At 39.7% G+C, this 20410-nt stretch overlaps 1 protein-coding gene across 6 annotated transcripts in view; it reads right to left on the bottom strand.

The window, feature by feature from the left end:
* LOC145346439 (F-box/LRR-repeat protein 2) overlaps nt 1-20410 on the bottom strand; it is a 199102-nt gene that overhangs the window by 84576 nt on the left and 94116 nt on the right. For all 6 annotated transcript variants that reach the window (XR_013887694.1, XR_013887695.1, XM_080193639.1 and 3 more), the window contains one exon: nt 4340-4466. Coding sequence is in view for 4 of the 6 variants with exons in the window: in XM_080193639.1 (XP_080049765.1) it covers nt 4340-4466 (127 nt within the window). In the remaining 2 variants the exon portion in view is untranslated. The remainder of the gene's footprint in view (nt 1-4339; nt 4467-20410) is intronic.

The following is a 20410-nucleotide window of genomic DNA, read 5'->3' as shown; positions in this document are numbered from 1 at the left end:
ATTTATACGGCGAGTCCAGTTCAGTTTCTAATCGATACCAACACCCAGGATGTTGATAGTGGTAGGTTCAGTGATTGTAATGCCATTGAATGTCAAGGGATGCTGGTTAGATCCTCTCTGCTGGAGATGGTCATTGCATGGTGTAAATGTTACTTGCCACTTGTCAGCCCAAGCCTGAATATTGTCTAGGTCTTTCTACATTTGGACAGAGACTGCTTCAGTATTTTGAGAAGTCGCAAATGGTACTGAACATAGTGCAGTCATCAGCAAACATCCCCATTTTTGACCTTATGATGGAAGGAGGTCATTGTTGAAGCAGCTGAAGATGGGTGGACTAGGACACCACCCTGAAGAAATCCTGCAGTGATGTACTGGAGCTAAGATGATTGACCTCTAACCACCACATCATTTTCTTTTGTGCCTGGTATGACTAACCAGTAGAGGGATTTCTCCCAGCTTTAAACTGACTCCAGTTTAGCCTGGGCTCCTTGGTGCCATACTTGGTCAAATGCTGCCTTGATGTCAAAGGCTGTCATTCTCACCTCTGGAATTCAACTCATGTCCATGTTTGAACCAAGGCTGCAATGAGGTCAGGAGCTGAGTGATCCTGATAGAACCTAAATCGAGTGTGTACGAGCAAGTTATTGCTGAGTGGGTGATGCTTAAAAGCACTGTTGATGACCCCTTCCATCATTTTACTGATGATCAACAGTAGACTTATGGGGTGGTAACTGGCAGGTTGGATTTGTTCTGTTTCTTTTGTAGAGGACATACCTGGGCAGTTTTCAACACTGGGGTCTCATGAAAATAATCCAAATGAATCTAAAGAACACCCTTTGAAACTATTTTGCATCCAAAGAAAATGACATCCTACCTTCTTCCAAATGTTGGATGTGATTCCTCACTGGCAATCCTGACAACAGCAAGTGCTGACACTGACTGCAGCTGGGACAGGGATAGCACTTTTTCCTGGACCCCTGCTGTCACGTGTTCTTAACCATTTTAAATTTGGGTGAACATCCTGGCAAACATCCACCAGCCTCGCCCCCCCCCCCCCCCAACCCCCCAAAAAACACACACACACACACACACACACACACACACACACACACACACACAGACAAATAAGCTGAAGGCAGTGTCAAAATTCCAACCCAGCAAATTACTTTCCTAACACCCTCATCTCAAGCCAGGACTATGCAGGGCCAGGCCTCTTTGTAACCTTCACCCAAACAGGACAAAATAGGCTGAATTTAGATGGTTAGCCAATGATTTGATCGACCTTTTTCAAGAATTTAAGGGGAACAGATAGGACAGTTGGTTGGGAAGTCTAGAATTAGAAGAGAGTCTTCTATAGTTCTATCATCTTCAAGGCACAAATCACTCAGAACTATCCTAGAATAGTCTCTACTTGCCTAAATAAGACAGCTGCAGCAACGCTCAACACCATCTGGGACAAACAGCTCCACTTGATTTCTGCATGTGTACTGCTATCTACAGGACAATTACCATGTTTTTTTTTGCAACACTTCCTAAACTCATCACAACAGGTAACTGGTACATACATACAACATCTGCCAAGTGAGGCTTCATCCTGACTTGGTCACATCATTACTGACCCAAAATCATGGAATTCCCTACCTAACAACATTATGGAGGTACCTTCATCACATGGACTGAAGAGAATCAAGGTGGCAGTGCATCAGCCTCTCAGGGCAATTAGCAATCGGCATTATATGTCAGCTTTGTCAGTGATAGCCACGTCCCAAAAAAGAAAATATTAACACACATCTGAAGTTTGCCTTCCTTCAAAGATTGATGCCTCGCTGCATAATGCCCAGAGCATCAATTGTATGACAGTGAATCTAGTAATTTGACCCAACAAAAATGGTCAATTCTTCAGCTATAAACACGTGTAAAGCATAATATCTAAAATTACCCTGGAGATGTAGCTGAAGCACCGTGGCAGAGTATCTCTACAATAAATTACTTATCTTTTACAACTTAGTTGTCACTTGCCACATCAGAAAAGAAGTTGAACCCCCTCTTCATTATCTCCTCCAACTCATCAACCCTCTGAGATATCTGCTCTCCTCACTATCCCCAATCATAATTGCACTACCATTGGTAACCATGCCTTCAGTTGCCCAAACCTCAAGCTTCAGAATTATCTGTCTCTCTCTCTACATCACTTCCCTATTTTAAGACACTTCTTAAAACCTACCACTTTGATCCAAGTTTTTGGTCATCTAAATCAATATCTCCACATATGGCTTGTGTTTTATAATGTTCCTGTGAAATGCCTTGGGACATTTCTTTATATCAAAGGTGCTAAGTAGTTGATGTTGAAGCCATTGTAAGACCTGCACAAAAATAATTGCCTAAACAGCTCAACACAGAGCTACGTTTTCCCAGTTATCTCAGCCTTGTGATTTATTTGTTCATAATTACCTATTCTCTAGCTTGTACAAGTGATTTCCCATATAGCATTTAATTTATACAAGGAACACTATTCACTTGGGATGCAGATGGCACCTATAGTTATTTTAAGATACAAGCAGTTCTCAACTTTACAACGTTGGAGTTATAATGAATGGCACTTACAACACTTATAAATTTGCACTCAGTTTTAGTTTTACAACATGGGTTTTGAACTTGAGACTCTGCACCACCCGTTTTTTTATATTTTTGTGTCACAGTGAGAGCACAGTAAATATACCAGCACTATGTGAAGTTCATCTCTTAGCGCATCAGTGTGATTTAATCTCCTACCGTGGGATTTGTTGGCTGACAAACAGCTGCAGACAAATACCTTACCACTGCCTGGGACCAAGCACATACACAGTAACCTAAAAGACTGACTATTACATGTGTTCATGAACCAATCACCCATTTTTAATACTGTACCTATCGGAAAAGCAGTTACAACTTAAGGTGTTTCAACTGTGGTTTTCAGGAATCAATTGTGTCCCAAGTCTGAAGACTGCCTGTAGCACAGTATAGCCAGTAGTGAACAAAAGGAAATTCACTTAAATTTTCTCATATGTTCTAAGTGACCACCACATTTATGCCAGCAGAGAGAAACTTAGTGAAATCATGCTCAGGAAGGCCCAGATGAGAGAATGATCAAGATCCCAATTGAAATGTTACATAAATATCAGAAACAATTAGGAGATTTTTTTCCACAGCTTTAGCTCCAAAGGTTCAGTTAATTACTTGAATTGACTGGTCTTAGGCAACTGGCTTTAGGTCGATAATCAAGTAACCTCTATTGGAACAATCAGGCAGGCAATTCCTTTGTCAACCGCATCTCAGTGTCAGTATGCTTGTGCACCTACGTGGGACTATGAGAGGACTACAGTAAGAAGCTGAACCTTATGAAGTCAAAGCAATTGAATAAAAGCTTTCCTGCAAATATTTTGCATCAGTAATTGTTATGGCTGTCAGCCACCAATATCAATTTCTCACGCTACAATTGGAGTGTGATTTTGATGTCTAATTTTTTGATCAATCAGCATAAATACAATATTCCACAGTGTGCTAACCTCAGCAATGATATAAGCAGTCACCAAGTACCCTTAGTTAATAATTTATGAGGAAGTGCATCAATCATGATATTATAAACTATCTTGGTTAATGAACTAGTAACGCTCATCAATAAGGAATCAGATTCAGAACCCCAAGGTGGAGGTTGCACCACTACTTCAAAAGATTTGCACAATTTTATTCCAGCATTATTAATGCCCTTGACTGAAATCTCATCAGTATTTCTCATTGGTTGGGATTTGCAACAATTTTGTAACAGTGCACCAGCACGGGCCTAAGTTAACAATGAGTTCTCTAGATAGATTCAGGACACGAAAACAAGAAAATGCATGCTGGAAGCTGTTACTTAAAAAAAAACTTTCCAAGTCAATCACACAGGAGACCTGGAATTTTATCGACCCACCCACCAAAGGAATTGGAGGAGTGGTCCATGGAAAGGTCTGCTGACTTCTGGTGGAATTTTACAGTTTTGGGATGAGCGACACTGTAACATCAAGGCTTGAAATGCCACAAACTTTGTGGAAAAAAACATATAAAAGCACAAATTAACTTGGAAAAGTGACAAAAATCACAGAAGCAACAGAGCCAAACACTGAAAATGATACCAAGGCAAAGAGCAAGGAGAGAGGAAGTTTGTGACTGCTTTGGGCCCTGTTTAGCTCAGGTTCTTCAAATCAACAGCTTCTCAGTTATGTTCTCTCAATGTATGGCAGTGTATTCATTTGTAAGTGGAGTTTGAATGGATGAGAAGAATGTGATTTATTTTAAAAATTGGTAAATAAAAATTACCAACCTGTGTGCACCCTCTCAAAAACATGGCCTTCAGACCACTACATCCTCCCACTAGAGCCTCTATCCCATCCTTCGTCACCTGATCACACCAGGAAATGTTTAAATGCTCAAGGTTTCGATTACCCTCACTGAAAGGCAAAAGAAATGAAGTTCCGTAAAGGTATAACTGAATTCATAAATTTAAAAACTGATAGAAATCTCTAAATTTACTGAAGATATAATCCATACAAGATTTAGCTTAAAATACAACTTATTTTAGTCCATATTGTGATGTTGGCAATAGTTTAAGCAATTAACCCTTTTGAAGACTCTAGGAATATTATAGCTTCAACAAAATATAAAATACATTTTTATATGTCATTGTGTGACATAAGATCATAAGATATAGGAGGAAGCCATATAGTCCACTGAATTTTTGCCACTAATTTTATGTTATTAATTTTTAGGTTAAATCTGCATTAAAAAGGTATCCTCCAATTATGCCCGAGGGATATCTTGTACATTTTCACAGAACCAAAATTCTGTAATCAGTGTGCAGCCAAGATTAGTTTAATTTGGTTAGAACTTTGACATGTCAGTGGAGTTCATCAAATGGTTACTTCATCAACTCAATGTCAACATCTGACCTAAATATAATTTTGCTGTTTTATAGCCATGCTTGGTTAAAATATAGCCTACAGTAGTTTCTATGAAACTTTGATGAGACTATTTTATGTGACCCTACAATGGCAAAATTAGGTTGTTAAAACAAGTTGTTCTGAATAGCGTGAACACTGAATATATATAATTTGGAGGCCATTACCCCACTATAAGGTATTATTCTGCTCATTTAAAAAGGCATTTAAAAAAATCCAATGTATAACTATCACGGTTCATAGTCTTTAATCAATTTCTATTTCACATATCCGTTACAAGTGAAGTTGGATTAGATACAGCATCCTGTGAAGTTTATGTTTACATATCAGAGCCTAATTCATCAAGAGGTAAGGACACATACCAACACAAGTGAGACTTGGACTGACAAAATTTCAAAATGAAAACTTAAAATAAGTTCAGTGCCAAGTTGTTATGCCTATGTTCCTCTGAATATCATGAGCCGGATTACTATAGCAGTCTTCATATGCAGAAACATACAAGGACCATTATGGGTTCTGAACAATGAATAAATAAGCAAGATGGATTTGGATAAAAGTTACTAGAGACGCGGAGGGGAGGAGAGAAGAGCTCAGAGGACAATTTTTTTCCTCTCACTAACAGAAAAGGTAGTTTTGATTTGCTTCCTCCTGTATTAGCAGTGGCATATTTCCAACCTTTCAATTTTAGTGTGGTCCAATATTACTATTAATAATACCACATCAAACGAAATAGGGCAAACTAAAGGGTTAACTTCTTTGCATACTCTCAAAATGCAGGTGATGGTCACAACATTGCCTCCTATATTTTCACAGAGTAAGATGAACAGAGAAAAAATGACTTACAAAGGTAAAGACCACAGGAAAGAGGATTGTTTCACATGGATTCAGACTTCAGAAGAAAATCCAATCAGGTATTCCTTCACAGAGGCCTGAGAGCTGAAAACTTATGCTGGCTCATTCACTTGACAAGATGAGATAGGTATGTAGAGATGCATCAGTCATGAAGATAATGGTACAGAATTTCCAGTGGAAGCAATGTACATTGGAACCAGGTATCCAAACCTGGGCATAAAGTGCCTTTTCTGTGATGCCACATGTAGGACGGTAAACAGCAGACTGATCTTGCAGTTCCACAAGTTATTACTGGTTTCACAAACTAGCAGCCCACATCACATGACTCTCAACTCTCCACATTGTCTTTGACAAGGGATATGTACCTCTCATCTCAGTCCCCAAGATGGTTAAATACCTCAACCATTAAAAATTGAAAGGAAGGATATGGGGACCTTTGGTCAGTCAGCCTGGATTAAGAAACGCAGATGGATTTCATACAAGTCTCTTTTAATTTGGCCTATACAGCCCAGTGAGTATAATGTCTCTTCATAATTAGTGAGGTACAAATTTCTTCAATACTACAAGATTGCTCCTTTTGTTCAAGGATTACAGACAAACATAGACTTGACCATTTTAAAAATGGTTTGTCTAGCTTTTCAAATTTTAGATATAGTGATGTGGACGTATATTTATCTATTTTACAAAACTATGTCAGATTTTAGCCCTCTCAAAGTGTAACTGAATAGATGGTCCCAAGATTATTTTGAAGAGGAGAGAAAAGTTTAAGAACGTTCTGCTAATAATACAGGCAGGAGTTCCTACAGTTGGGATCACAGTGACTGAAGGAGTTGGCAACAATGATGCAGTGGATGATAAGGAGATGGATGCCAATACTGGAACTGCAGAGGAGATTTTGCAGATTAGAGTCGCATGAGGACTGGGAAGAACGTTAAAGACAGAAGAACAAATTCAGACTTTGAAGTACTCATCCATGAATTAAGTATTTAGCAGCAGCAAAGGTGTAAAAAGGGATGAGAGATATGTTAAATATATTTGAGGTCAGTATATAAAGTGGCCAGAGCAATTCTCCCTGCCCCAGATTTTCAAGACAGATCAAATTTGATGACAGGTTAGAAGTAATTTCATATACAAAACTTTATTAAATCACTATTTCTAGCAATCCCTACTAAAATTCAATTTATTATATGGAATTTGCAAATGATTTATTAACTTAGATATGGGATATAAAGCAACTTATTCAAGTATGCTGATTTTATTGCTGCAACAATGAGAGATTTTGATGTAACTCGTCCAACCTGTTAAACTTCAAACGAGCTGCTTTCTTTCCTAGTTCATCCAAACCTGTCAGCATATTTTTCTACTACTTTCTCCCCCATGCCTTTATCTAGCTTTCCCTTAAAATCATCTACGTTAGGTCACCTTAACCATTCCATGTGACACCAAGTTCTACATTCTAACCACTCTTCTGAACTCCCCATTAACTGGATTAAACAGTGACCATCTTAAATGCAAGGCTCCTAGTCTTGGACAGCTCATAGGTTGACTAAACAAGTTCAAAATTAAGGATATGTTGACTAAATATATTCAAAATTTTCACATGATCAAAGATTGGTGAAGATGACCATGGATTGATGAAAGATAGGTCTGATTGATTTTTTCGTAGAGGTGATTAAAGTAGTGAACAGGAGAATGTTCATGAAGATATGTACTTCCAGAAGGCATCAGATAAAATGGGCACAAAAGAGATGGCTAGATAAAATTGAAACTCACAATTAAAGTCAAATTATTGACCTTGTTAGGAAATTGGTCCAATAGCAGGAATGGAGATTGGGGATCAGGACAGATATTTTAATTGAAAGGACGTGGCTACTGGTGTCCTGCAAATACCTATGATGGGGTCTTAACGTCTCATAATATTTATTGACAACTTGGATGATCAGACAGAAAGTCATTTAAGCATGTCATTAATAGAGATAAGCACCTGTAAGCAGTCTCAATGGAAGCACAACATTACAAAGAGATACTGATAATTTTGCATATTTGCTTAAACGATGGCAAATACATTTCAGTGTAGGCAAATATGACATCACCCACAGTACAGAAAATAACCAAAAAGGCGAATGGAATCCTGGTCTATCTAGAGGACAAGAAATCAAGGTGGTGCTTCAGCAATGTAAAACCCTTGTTAGATCACCCAGAATATTCTGGATGGGGCACCGCACATTAGCTGTGCAGGGATTTGTAAGTGCACAATACTAAAGGGACAATATCAAGAGACTACATATTGACCCAAGTGGATTTGGCGGACAAGCTAAAGAATATAGAAGTATATTAAGAATGAAAGGGCAGGAGTAGACCATTTAACTCAGAGCGTAGTCTGCCGTTCAGTACGATCATAGCTGATTATCCATTACGATGCTTTTTCCCTCCACACCATCCCCATAAAATGATCTGAATGAAGGAACAAATGGCATAATTGCTAAATTTGCTGACGCCAAAAAGATAGATTGGAAAGTAAGCTATCAAGAGGACAAAAGGAAGTTACACAAGGATACAGATAAGTTAGGTGGATGGCCAAAGAACTGGCAAATGGAGTATAACGTGGGAAAATGAGAGACTGTCGATTTTGGCAGCATGAACAAAATAAGCAACTTACATAAATTATTGCAGAGTTCAGAGATGCAGAGGGATCTGATTGCCCTAGTGCATGAATCACGAATCACAAAAGGTTAGTGTGCAAATGCAGCCAGTAATTAGCAAAGCTAGTGCGATGTTATTGTTTATTACAAGGGAAATTGAATACAAGAGTAAGGAGGTTATGCTCAAGTAATACAGAGCATTGGGGAGGCCAGATCTGGAATACTGTATACAGTATTGATCTCCTTAACTGATGATAGATGTAAATGCATTGGAAGGAGTTCAGAGAAGATTAATATGTGAAACGGGCAGGTTGTTTTATGAGGAAAGGCTGCATAGGAAGGATTCTACTGTTCAAGTTTAGGAAAGGGTACAAGGTGACTTGACTGAAACATACAAGGTCCTTAAAGAACTTGCTTGACCGGGTGGATGTAGAAATGATGTTTCTTCTTGTCAGAGAATCTGGAACTCAGGGCCACTGTCACCCATTTATGACTGAGATGAAGAAAATAAATTTCTGTCAGAGGATCAAGAAACATTAGAGTTCTCTTCCTCAAAAGGTGGTTGAGGTAGAGTCTTTGAACATCTTAAGGATAAAGTAGATTGATTCTTTATAAGCAAGGTGTTGAAAGGTGTCTGGGTAAACACAAGTATGAAGTGAAGTCAAAATTAGATCAGCCATGATTTTACAGAATAACAGAGCGGCTTCACAAAGCCGAGTGGTCGACTGTTCTTAATTCATATGTTTGCATGTTCATTTTTTGAAACTCTCAAGAATAGTTGCCAATTTCTTTTCATTGGACAGCCCTGGGAATAAGTGGTGACCCTTTGTCGCAATCCATTTATAGCAAAAATATCTTTAAGGGGACCAAAACTGCACACACTATTCCAGATGTGGTCTAACCAAGGGTCTAAACAATCGAAGCGAGACTTTGCTACTACTCCTGAACTCAAATCATTGCTGGGAGTCGGAACAGACTGGTGGCAGAAAATTAGAAGCTGAGTGCCTATAAATAAAGCTTGGGAATTGGAGTGCTGTCTACCTTCATGGGAGTCAGAGTGGAGCTGCGGGAGTCGGAGTTGAGGAGTACCACATTTCAGCTACTATCAGCTAGCAGTGAAAGAAACAGCTGCGATGTTACAAGAAACCAGTAGAGTGATTGGGCAGCAAATGCCTAGTTAAGAACAGTCTGCAGCTAGTTTAGATCAGGGATTAAGGTAGGTCTACAGATAAAAGAAACCGAAACTTAAATAGAACTATGAAAATAAACACTTAAAACACATACTTGCATAGTTAAGAAACGTATAACATTTAGTTGTCAGTGGTAGTAGCATTTAATAAGCACAGTAATTTATAGTAAATGAGAGAGCAATTAAATTAACTAAATAACATAAGCAACAATGGCAGGACAGGTGTTATGTTGCAATGCTGGAACGTGGGAGCTTTTGGACACCAAGATGATCCAGGACAAACATGTCGACAGGACGTGTAAGCTGAAGGAATTTTAGATCGTGATGACTGATCTGGAAGCTGAACTGCAGGCACTGGCAAGAATAAGGAAGGGGGAAAACTCCCTAAACACTTCATTCCAGAAGACAGTCACACCTCTTAGAACAGGTCTGTCTGTTTTGATCAGTAGTGAGGAACAGGAGGATGTGATCATGAACAATATAGACAAAAGAGACCAAACAAATAGTAGTGCAGTCGTTAAAAAGGTCTGAAATGCTCAGTGTGGATGAGAGTGAGGTCAGCAAGGTGGGTGATTGGGCTGGCCATGGCACTATGACACAGGGAAGGGAGCAAACAAGAATGTTAACATTGTAGTGGACAGCATAGTGAGAGGGATTGACATTGCAATTGTTCTCTGCAGCAAAGAGTGACAATCCAGAAGGCTGTGTTGTGTACCCAGTGTCAGGGTTTAGGACATCTGCTCAGGGCTGGAGAGGAACCTGCAGCAGCAAGGGGAGGATCCAGTTACTGTGGTCTACGCATGTAGCAATGACCTAGTAGATCAAGGAGAAAGATTCTGTATAGTGAATACGAGAATCTAGGCAACAAATTAATAAATCAATATTCTTAGATTATTACCTGAGCCACATGCAAATTGGCATAGGGCAAAGAATATAAGAGAGATGAATATGTGACTCAAAGACTAGCATGGAAGAAACGGGTTCCAGTTCATATGGCACCCTCACCATTACTGGGCAAAGTGAAGACTGTACCATTGAGATGGTCTCCACCTGAACTATGCTCGGACAAGTATTCTTGCGAATTGCATAACTAGGGAAGTAGAAAGGGTTTTAAACTAAATAGTGGGGGCAAGGGATCAAATGTAGCAAAGTGTTGTTTACCAAAGAGTGAAGACAAGGTAAGGGAAGGTATTAATATATGATAAACAGACCATGACAGGAATGGGCTAAGAATAGAAGTCTCAGTAAATCAACAGATAAGGCTAAGATTACAAAATAATAACAGGACAAAACTCAAGGCTCTGTATCTGAATGCACGTAACACGTAAAGACAGATAAATAAGTATGACTTAAGATTTATTGCAGAAACATGGCTGCAGGAAAACAGATTTCAACCTGAACATAGATGGTTCATAATTTTTACAAAGGTTTAGGCAGTTCGGAAAATATGGAGGGGTGGCTCTGTTAATTAAAGACAACATTAACACAATTGCAGCTTATGCCATGTGCTTTAATTGTGCAATCAACCTCCTGTGGGGGACTTCAAACTTTTGAAAATCCAAATACACTGTCAACCAACTCCCCTTTATCAATTCTGTTAATAACATCCTAAAAAAACTCCAACAGGTTTGTCAACATGATTGCTCATTTATAAGTCCACACCCAATCAGATTATTATCAAAGTGTCCATTTACCATATCCTTTAGATCAAATTCTAGCTTTTCCCTACAACTGAAGAAAGGTTAACAGGTTCCTCATTTTCTCTCCTTTCTTAAGTAGTTGGGGTGACACTTGCTATCTTTCAATGTGTTGAAACTGTTCCAGAATCTTGGAACAGATGATTACCAATACATCTATTATCTCTGATGCTACCTCTCAATATTATGGGATGTAGAATATCAGGTCCAATGATTTCCTTCGATTCCATTAATTTCTCTAACACAGCCTTCTTATTAAATCTAATTTCCTTCAATTCCTCATTCTTCCTGGTCTCTCAGATCTCTAATTCTGGGAGATTCTTTTGCATCTTCCTCAGTGAAGACAGACAAAGTAATAATTCAGCTCCTCTATTCCATGTTATAATTTTCCTGATTCTGCTTGCAATGGACCCATGTTTGCTTTGCTAAATGTTCCTTTTTACAAACGTAAAGAAGCTTTTATAGTCTGTTTTTATGCTTTGCTAGTTTACATTCATTTTTTATGCTCCCTCTTAGTTTCTTGGCCCTCCTTTGCTGTATTCTAAAATCTTCCCAACAGTCAGGTTTACTGCTATTTCTTTAAATGTTATACAAACCTTAATTCCTGTTAGCCATAGTTGATTATTTCTTTTTAGAATTTTATGCCATGAAAAAAATGCAGTTTGGGCAGCATGGTGGCACAGTGGTTAGCACCTTTACCTCAGAGTGCCAGGGACCACATTCAATTCTAGCCTTGGGTGACTGTCTGTGTGGAGTCTGCACATTGTCTGCGTGCAGTCTAGTCTAAAGGTTAGGTGAATTGGCCATGCTAAATTGCCCCTAGTGACAGGGATAATAGGTGGGGTTATAGGCAAAGGATCTGGGTGGATTGTTGTCAACGCAGGCTCAATGGGCCGAATGGTCTCTTTCAGCACTGTAGGAAATCTGTGATTGGATGATACAGTTGCTGTAAACTATGTAATAATTCTTCAGAGATTATCCATTGCCTAGGTACAACACACCTTTTAATGTATTTTCCCAATCCCCTCAACCAATTTGCCCCTCATAACATAATATACTTTGTTCGAATTTAGCATCCTGGCTTCAGATGGAACAACCTCACTTTCAAACGTATGTAAAATTGTATCATATGATGGCCACTTACCCCAAAGGCACTTTTACAGTAAAATTAATTAGCCCTTTGTCATCATAAAATACTAGGTATAGAGAAGCCTATTCTTGAATCATTAATCAGCATCTTCCCTGCACTAAGTCTTCAACTGGTGGCTGAAAAATGTAGATGAAACACACCCCTCCTTCCTCTCTTCACCAAACTCCCTCACTCATTCACCAAGCACCACTTTACACTCAAGGTCTGTTTTATACTCTGAAATCTACTGATTCAAGTTTCTGAAACCAGTTTAAGCTAGCTACATAATTAACTAGCTGCAGTTGCCCTGAGTGTGTACACCCCTAGTTTAAAGTTGGAATAAAACTCAACTTCTCAATGAGTAGTTTTTAGTTATTGCCAAATTAAAGAAAAATCTAAACTTTTAGATAATCACTAATACTTAAAACTGCATCAGTCACCTGACTCACCAGCTCTCAATGCAGACATTAATTTCCCTTCCTGGTCCCCATGCTACCCAATATTAACTCTCATTTCTTTGGAATTTTCCCCTATCATTCTACTACTCCTCTAAAAACCCACCGTTAACCTCTCAATCCTTACAAATTACCACATCTCCAACCCGCCTTCTTTCTTCAAAGTGTGAACATGTTCCCACCTCAAAAGCGTTCCCACAATTCCCATGATTTCTTTCTAATCAGGTTTCTGCTCCCATCACAGCAATGAAATGTTCCTCAAAGCCACAATCAACATCCTATGTGACTGTGAGCATGGTGGACGATTCTTCCTAATCCTTCACGACTTGTCTACAGATTCTGACACTGAAGCACACCATTCTCCCTCAATGCCTCTCTTCTACTGTGCAGCTCAATGCCTTCACTGTAGCTAGGGAATATCCTTTCTTCCCATTTTCATACGATTATCTCTGGAGTTTTCCAAGTTTCTATCCTTGATCCCCTATTTCTAACCTATTTTCTGCCCCTTGCCACTAGGGGTCTGAAAAGTCATCCAATTCCACCAATATACAGATAAATCCCAGATCTCTCTTCTACCCCTTCTTACTCTGATTTATCACACTGCTTGTCCAACATCCATGACTGGCTTCTTACTCTGACCTCTCTGGAACACTGCAGGAAGCAAATGACAATGAAACTCCCCTTGTTGGCTCATGTTCCAGAATCTTACTTTTGATAAGGCACGTCAGAGCCTTCAATACCGAGTTCAACAATTTCAGATCATTATTTTTGCTCCCAGTTGTTTTCTCTTTCTTTCCTTAAGTTTTTTGTTCTGTTTATTCCCTTTTGGACAGCAACTGCTCATGATTCTACCATTCACAGTTCCTCTAGACACATCTTTTGTTTCTTTACTTGTCCCATTACCAATTCCATGGTCTTGCACTTTGAAACCTTTTGTCATTTAATGTCTCCTGCCTTCTACCCTATCAGAGATCTTCCCAGTTTTTTTTGCCCTCTACCATTCACTGGCTTAATCTTCATTACATTCCTAAATTTTCCTAGTTCTAATCAAAGGCCATCTGTTTACAGATACTGCCATACCTGCTTAGCATTTCCTGCTTTTATTTCCTTGGTTAGGCTTTGGTTGCCACCTGATTCAATGCTCCCATGACTTATCCCCATCTTCTGTAAAGGTTAGTTCATGCAAAACTTAGCTGAATATACTCCTAAGTTTCACCGTGTCCTGTCACCTATCACCTTTGTGCTCTTTCTACATTTCTAGTGGTGGCATCATTTCTTCCCCACGCATAGCTACCTCAGATGGCTTAATGGTGCACTTTTTGCCCTCTCCTTCTTGATTCATATTTCCCGTCAACATTATAATTTGCTGGAATAGGGTCAAATTACCATGCATCAATCAAATTGCAACTACACTTCCATTCATGATCACTAGCTGTGTGTCTGAACATTTGTTCACCTACCTTGCAATTCACTTGAGCCAAATTTAACAATATGCAGCCACAATGTCTTGGCATATGGAGCAGATGTTCAAATCCATATCTTATTTACTACTTCAAACAGTAATTCATGCCTATTTTCAGGTTGCTCGCTCCAATGCACTTTTGTTGACTTCACCAACTTCCACCCTGCAATATTCCAAGTTTAGCTTCCTTTATTTGTCTACTCCAATTTCCTCCTGATCACTGTTCCCTTCAATGCAAGGGATTCAAATTCTTTATCCTCCTTTACAAATCTTTCAGGGCTCATCCTAACACTGCAGTCGCCTGATCCAAACCAATGTGTTTTGGTTGTTCAGTATTACTGACCTGTATATGCTATCCTCAATCCTCACCCCACCAACCAAGCTTTCAGCCATCTCCACCTTACGTTCCAGTACTCCCTCCTGCTTTTCTACATTAGCATTCCTCTCCCAATCTCACACTTATATCAGACTCCTATTTATTTACTACAGCTCAGCCTTCAACACCATTAGTCCTACAAAATGCATCTCCAAACTCCTGGGGCTCAGCTCCTCCCTCTGCAACTGGATCCTAGACTTGCTAACCCACAGACTGCAATCAGTAAGGATAGGCAACAACAACTTGTCCTCACTCATGCTTGCCCCACAAGGCTGTGTCCTCAGCCCATTACTTCTTATACACCTGTGTGGTCATATTCCCCTCCAATTCAATTTTCAAGTTTGCTGGTGACACTGCCATAGTGGGTCAGATATCAATGATATAAAGGAGTACAGGAAAGAGATAGAAAATCTGGTGAACTGATGCGATGACCATAATCTCTCCCTCAATGTCAACCAAATGAAGGAGATAGTCATCAACCTCAGGAAGCATAGTGGAGGACATGCCCCTATCTACATCAACGGGGATGAAGCAGAAATGGTCGAGCGCTTCAAGCTTCTAGGTGTCCAGATCACCAATAACTTGTCCTGGTCCCTCCATGCTGCGCTACAGTTAAGAAAGCCCACTAACACCTCTACTTTCTCAGGAGCCTACAGTAATTTGGCATGTCTGCTACGACTCTCACCAACTTTTACACATGCACCATAGAAAGCACTTTTTCTGGTCGTATCATAGCTTGGTATGGCTCCTCCTCTGTCCAAGACCACAAAAAGCTACAAAGGGTCGTGAATAAAGCCCAGTCCATCACTCAAACCAGCTTCTCATCCATTGACTCTGCACTTCCTGCTGTCTCAGAAAAGCAGCCAGCATAATTAGGGACCCCATATACCCCAGACATTTTCTCTTCTACCTTCTTCTGTTGGGAAGAAGATACCAAAGTCTGAGGACGTGTACCAACCAGCTCAAGAACAGCTTCTTCACTGCTGACATCAGACTTTTGAATGGACCTACCTCGCATCTGATCTTTCTTTGCACCCTAGCTATGACTGTAACACTACATTCTGTACTCCTTTCCTTCTTTATGCATGGTACACTTTGTCTATATAACACACAAGAAACAATACTTTTCACTGTATACTAATACATGACAATAATAAATCAAATGATTTTTGTAAGAGTCCTCAGGACCTACACTTGTACCATGTTTTTTGGCCTTCTCTTCAAACCCTCAGCAGTACAATTCTCTCGAAGTTGCTACAATAAAAAGGTGAAAAATTAATTAATTGTTGTTGAGTTGACCTGCATTATTCCAAAACTGAACACTAGATGACAGCATACACAAGTTTCATCGAACCTGACTTCAGCTCCTTTTTGTTTTAAATGCTTTTCAGTTACGGCAAGTGAAGCCTACATTTCCAGATACCTTTGATGGTGGATTTTATTTTTCAGATGGATACATTTAACATTCATTTCTGATTTGCACTATGTTCTTCCAATACAACAGCTTTATTTTAGTTGCCTCAGTACCAATAATGGTCCTACTGTGGAGTTCCAATTCTTTGAATGCTATTCTGGAAATGTGTTATTAATTTGTGATTTGTAATTTGTGTATAATGTATAAGTTTAAGAATGTCTTGCTAAACAAGACACTGGCCTACAGCAGCAACAATGTCCTATTTGTGAAGGACACAAGCTGCTTTATTGAGACAGTCTACGAAGCTTAGGGCGTGGCTAAGAAAAATCAGACCCAAATCATGGGCAAAATTACTAGACTTCATCCTCAGACTGCCACAGGTTAGAAGGGCAACAGCCTTACCCCCACCACACCATCTCTTCTTCCAAAACCACACTCAAAGCAGAGTTGTTCATGGTTTAAAATCCACAGAGGATTGCATTGTTGCAAACCAAACGTTCTTAAAGAAAGGATCCAAATCAACATCGCTGCCTCCAAGAGAAAAGAAAAACAACCAGCCGTGACTGCTTCAGTGAAAAACACCAGCCAACAACTACTGTGGAAAGTGATCCTTCAGCTGTAAACAACCAATAGGACAATCTGTGAATAACTTTCTTCCTATTTGATTGTTTATTTGACCAAGTTTTAAGATTGGATACTCCAAAGTTTTATCACTTTGCATGCATGTTTGGTGATGGTGAGGGAGGCGTGCATGGACGCAAGAGAGAATTGATGGGAAGTCAGATATTTGCACATTTTAAACCTTTTTATTAATTCTTTTGCATTTTTTCCAGAGATAAATTTTAGCAAAAAACTAACCGACATAAGGCATGTGGCTGCCGTATTTCATGCACAGAGCCATACACAGTGAAATAAATATATTTTGTACCTCTACAAATCATTACCACAACTCTGAACAGTTGAGAATGCTCCATGACTATTAAAACATGAAAGTTATTAATATTTAGGGACAGCACAGTGGCAAACAGTGCTGCCTCACAACGCCAGGGACGTGGGTTCAGTTCCGGCCTTGGGTGACTGTGTGGAGTTTGCACATTCACCCTGTGTCTGTGCCTCCGGGTGCTCCAGTTTCCTCCCACTCTCCAAAGATAAGCAGGTTAGGTGGATTGGCCATGCCATGCTAAATTGTCCCTAAGTGTCAGGGGGATTTGCAGGGTAAATACATGGGTTATGAGATGAAGCCTGGGCGGGGTTGTTGTCATTGCGTGTTTGATGGGCCGAATGGCCTCTCTTTGTATTGTATGGATTCTAATTGATCAATGGTACAGGCATGTGTGCCAAAGTACTTTCCCTGTTGTAAAGATCAGTATCCACAAAAGGAAAACAGAAGGAAGTTATGTACACTGAAATGTCTGCATACTATAAAACAAGCCTTGCTTATGGAAGAATTTAATTAAGTAAAAATTAGAGCAACTCAGGTGTAAGTGAAACCCACTTCCTTAAACATTGAAACACCTCACCAATTCATCAAATGTACACAAAGTCAAAGGTTAGATGGGACTAAAGACAATTTCCCATCCCAAATACATGTTACTTGCTCAGCTTTTACTTCAGCTTTCATGTAGACTTCATGGAGTACTTACTCTCCAACTGAATTTCCCAATGCCAAACAGGAGATTGCAATATGCCATGTCTACCTTGAATAAAACTATTTATTTATTTTGGAAGAGCAATGATTGCAAATAAAATATAGCAGCCAAAATAACAGCCTGAATTCAGTTACCAACTAATGGAAAGTTGATATTGCTTACGGAAATATTTTAACTGGACATTTTTCTACATGTTCAGTGATACTTCCACTGTCAAAAAGGAAAAAACCTTTGTTAGGAAGCACTAACCACACACTTGCTCAACAAATAAGGAGAAACTAGCCCATCCACAACATGTCAATAAAATGGCACCAGATTTGGCCCATTAATAATCTGGAACTGTTGAAGATTGAAAATGAAGTACAAATAACTGTCAATTAAATGCTTAGGATGTTAGAACACTACAGAATTTTGGGAACACTTGCACTGATATAATGGAATTGCAGAAACTAGAGCAAAAATTTCCTTCAAGACAGACAACAAATCATAGCTGGCACAATAAGGCAGGATGCCAGTTTAATTAGGAAACATGCAAACTAAACTGAAGATGCTTAACAGCAGATCTGAATGAAAGGCATATGCAAATAATTCATAAGGCTTTTCTCCTGAAAGTATTCTAACTCAAAATTCAAAGACAATATTTTAGGATCCCTATTGTGGGATTAAGGGTAGCAGCATGCAGGCGCAGTGGTAGCACAGCTGCCTCTCAGCGCTAGGAACCAGGATCAATTCCAGCTTCCGGTCACTCTGAGGAGTTTGCACATTCTCCCAGTGTCTGCATGGGTTTTCTTTGTGTGCTCCAGTTTCCTCCCACAGTCCTAAAGATGTGATTAGATGCATTGGTCATGCTAAATTCTCCCTCAGTGTACCCAGGCAGGCGCTGGAGTATTACATGGTGTTATGGGGATAGGGCCTCGGTCGGATTATTGCCAGTGAAGGCTCAATAGGCCTATGGGATTCAATGATTCTACGATTGTGCAATGCAATTAAAGGAGCAGATAAATTCCTGAAGCAGCAAGGCAACTGGCTGGTGACAAGGTAGCAATAAATCCTGACTGTAGCAATGTTGCTGGTTTGTGACCTAGAAATTTATGAAGACATTATTAGATGGGCTACAGTTATATTATACATACAGATAGGAAAAAAATGACCAACAGTCATAAATTGATTACACACCAAATTTACTCTTACGGATGGCATTGACATCTGAATAGAAGTTGTCCCGTTTAACAAGGTGTGGGTTTAACTGCACAATTATACAAATATGCTATTCTGCCTGGGTTCATTAAAAGCATTAACATGTGGTATAATATTAGGAGCTTTCACTTTTTAAGATTACAAACTTATACAAAAGTTAGAACATTGACACAGGCTCACTGAGCTCAACTAGTCTATATCAGCATTTGGCTGCACACAAGCAAATAGTCCTACTTATATTTAAAATGCTTGTAGCGGTAAAAGTTGACCATGAAAGAGTTGAATTGTCATTTAAAAACACAATTACTTTATTAATGTCTTTTAGAGAGGAAAACATGCTGTCCTTATCTGCTCTGGCCACAGAGATTCTGGTCCCACATTTATGTGGTTGACACAACTGCTCTCCGAAGTGACCTCAGCAAGCTACTCAGTTGAAGTCATCAGCAGGGTAACAAATGGCTGTCTCGCCAATGACTCATGAAATGACAAATAAATAATTGGTTAGATCAAAGCTCCTGCATCCTTTGATTATTTTTTTCCTTCAATCACTTATCTGATCAAATTTTGAACAGAACTGTTTTTTTTCCCCTCACCTTGGAAATGACCCAGCTTCAACTGTGTAAAATATTTCTGTTGCTTCTTTTTCTAAATCTAAGCTTAGATCTGTATCTGTGGCCTCATTCAAGACGACTCTACAATTGGGGTCCAATATGACACTTTCAGAAGACAGGCAGGAATGCAGAGTTTATGCTGTTGAAAAAGGGGGAAGGCCAGGTGAAGCATAAAAAGGTTACAGATAGGTTAGGAGGGGCAGGGAGGTTACATCGCAAAGATGTCATGGAACAAGGGTAACGATAGTAGTAAAGGAAAAAAGCACTGGTTTACTAGCAAGCCTATTAATAGCCGATGCAGTCAGCCTCTGATTGGACAAGCTGAAAATAGCGGAAACTTCTAGAAGAGGGTCAGAACAGATGGCAGAGCAAGCAATGCCTGAGCGATGGGCAGACGGCAGCGCGTTCCATAGCAGATAGCTGGGCAACAGAGAGAACAGTCAGCAGTGAGCAATGACTGTACTGGGGAAAGCAGATGGTGGAGCAACTTATGGAGGTCGGTAGAGCAATGGGTAGTGCAGATAACGGAGCAAATTACAGCAGCCAATGGGCAGGAGGGGAAGTGGCCATGGAGCGAGGGAGACAGTGGAACATGGCAAGGAGAGGCTGCCATGGAGCAGGGGAGACAGGAGACCATGAGAAGGTTGGTGACATGGCAGGTTGAGGAATCGGGAAGTTATAGTGACAGCGAGTATTGACCAACTGACCACCCAGTAGGCAACCAATTGAGTCTTAAGTAGACAATTAAGGGCCATTTCCCATCT

Source organism: Carcharhinus amblyrhynchos, chromosome 8, assembly GCF_965287045.1.
Source record: "Carcharhinus amblyrhynchos chromosome 8, sCarAmb.v2.hapA, whole genome shotgun sequence".
NCBI lineage: Eukaryota > Metazoa > Chordata > Chondrichthyes > Carcharhiniformes > Carcharhinidae > Carcharhinus > Carcharhinus amblyrhynchos.
This window is presented reverse-complemented; position numbering and strand designations above follow the sequence as displayed.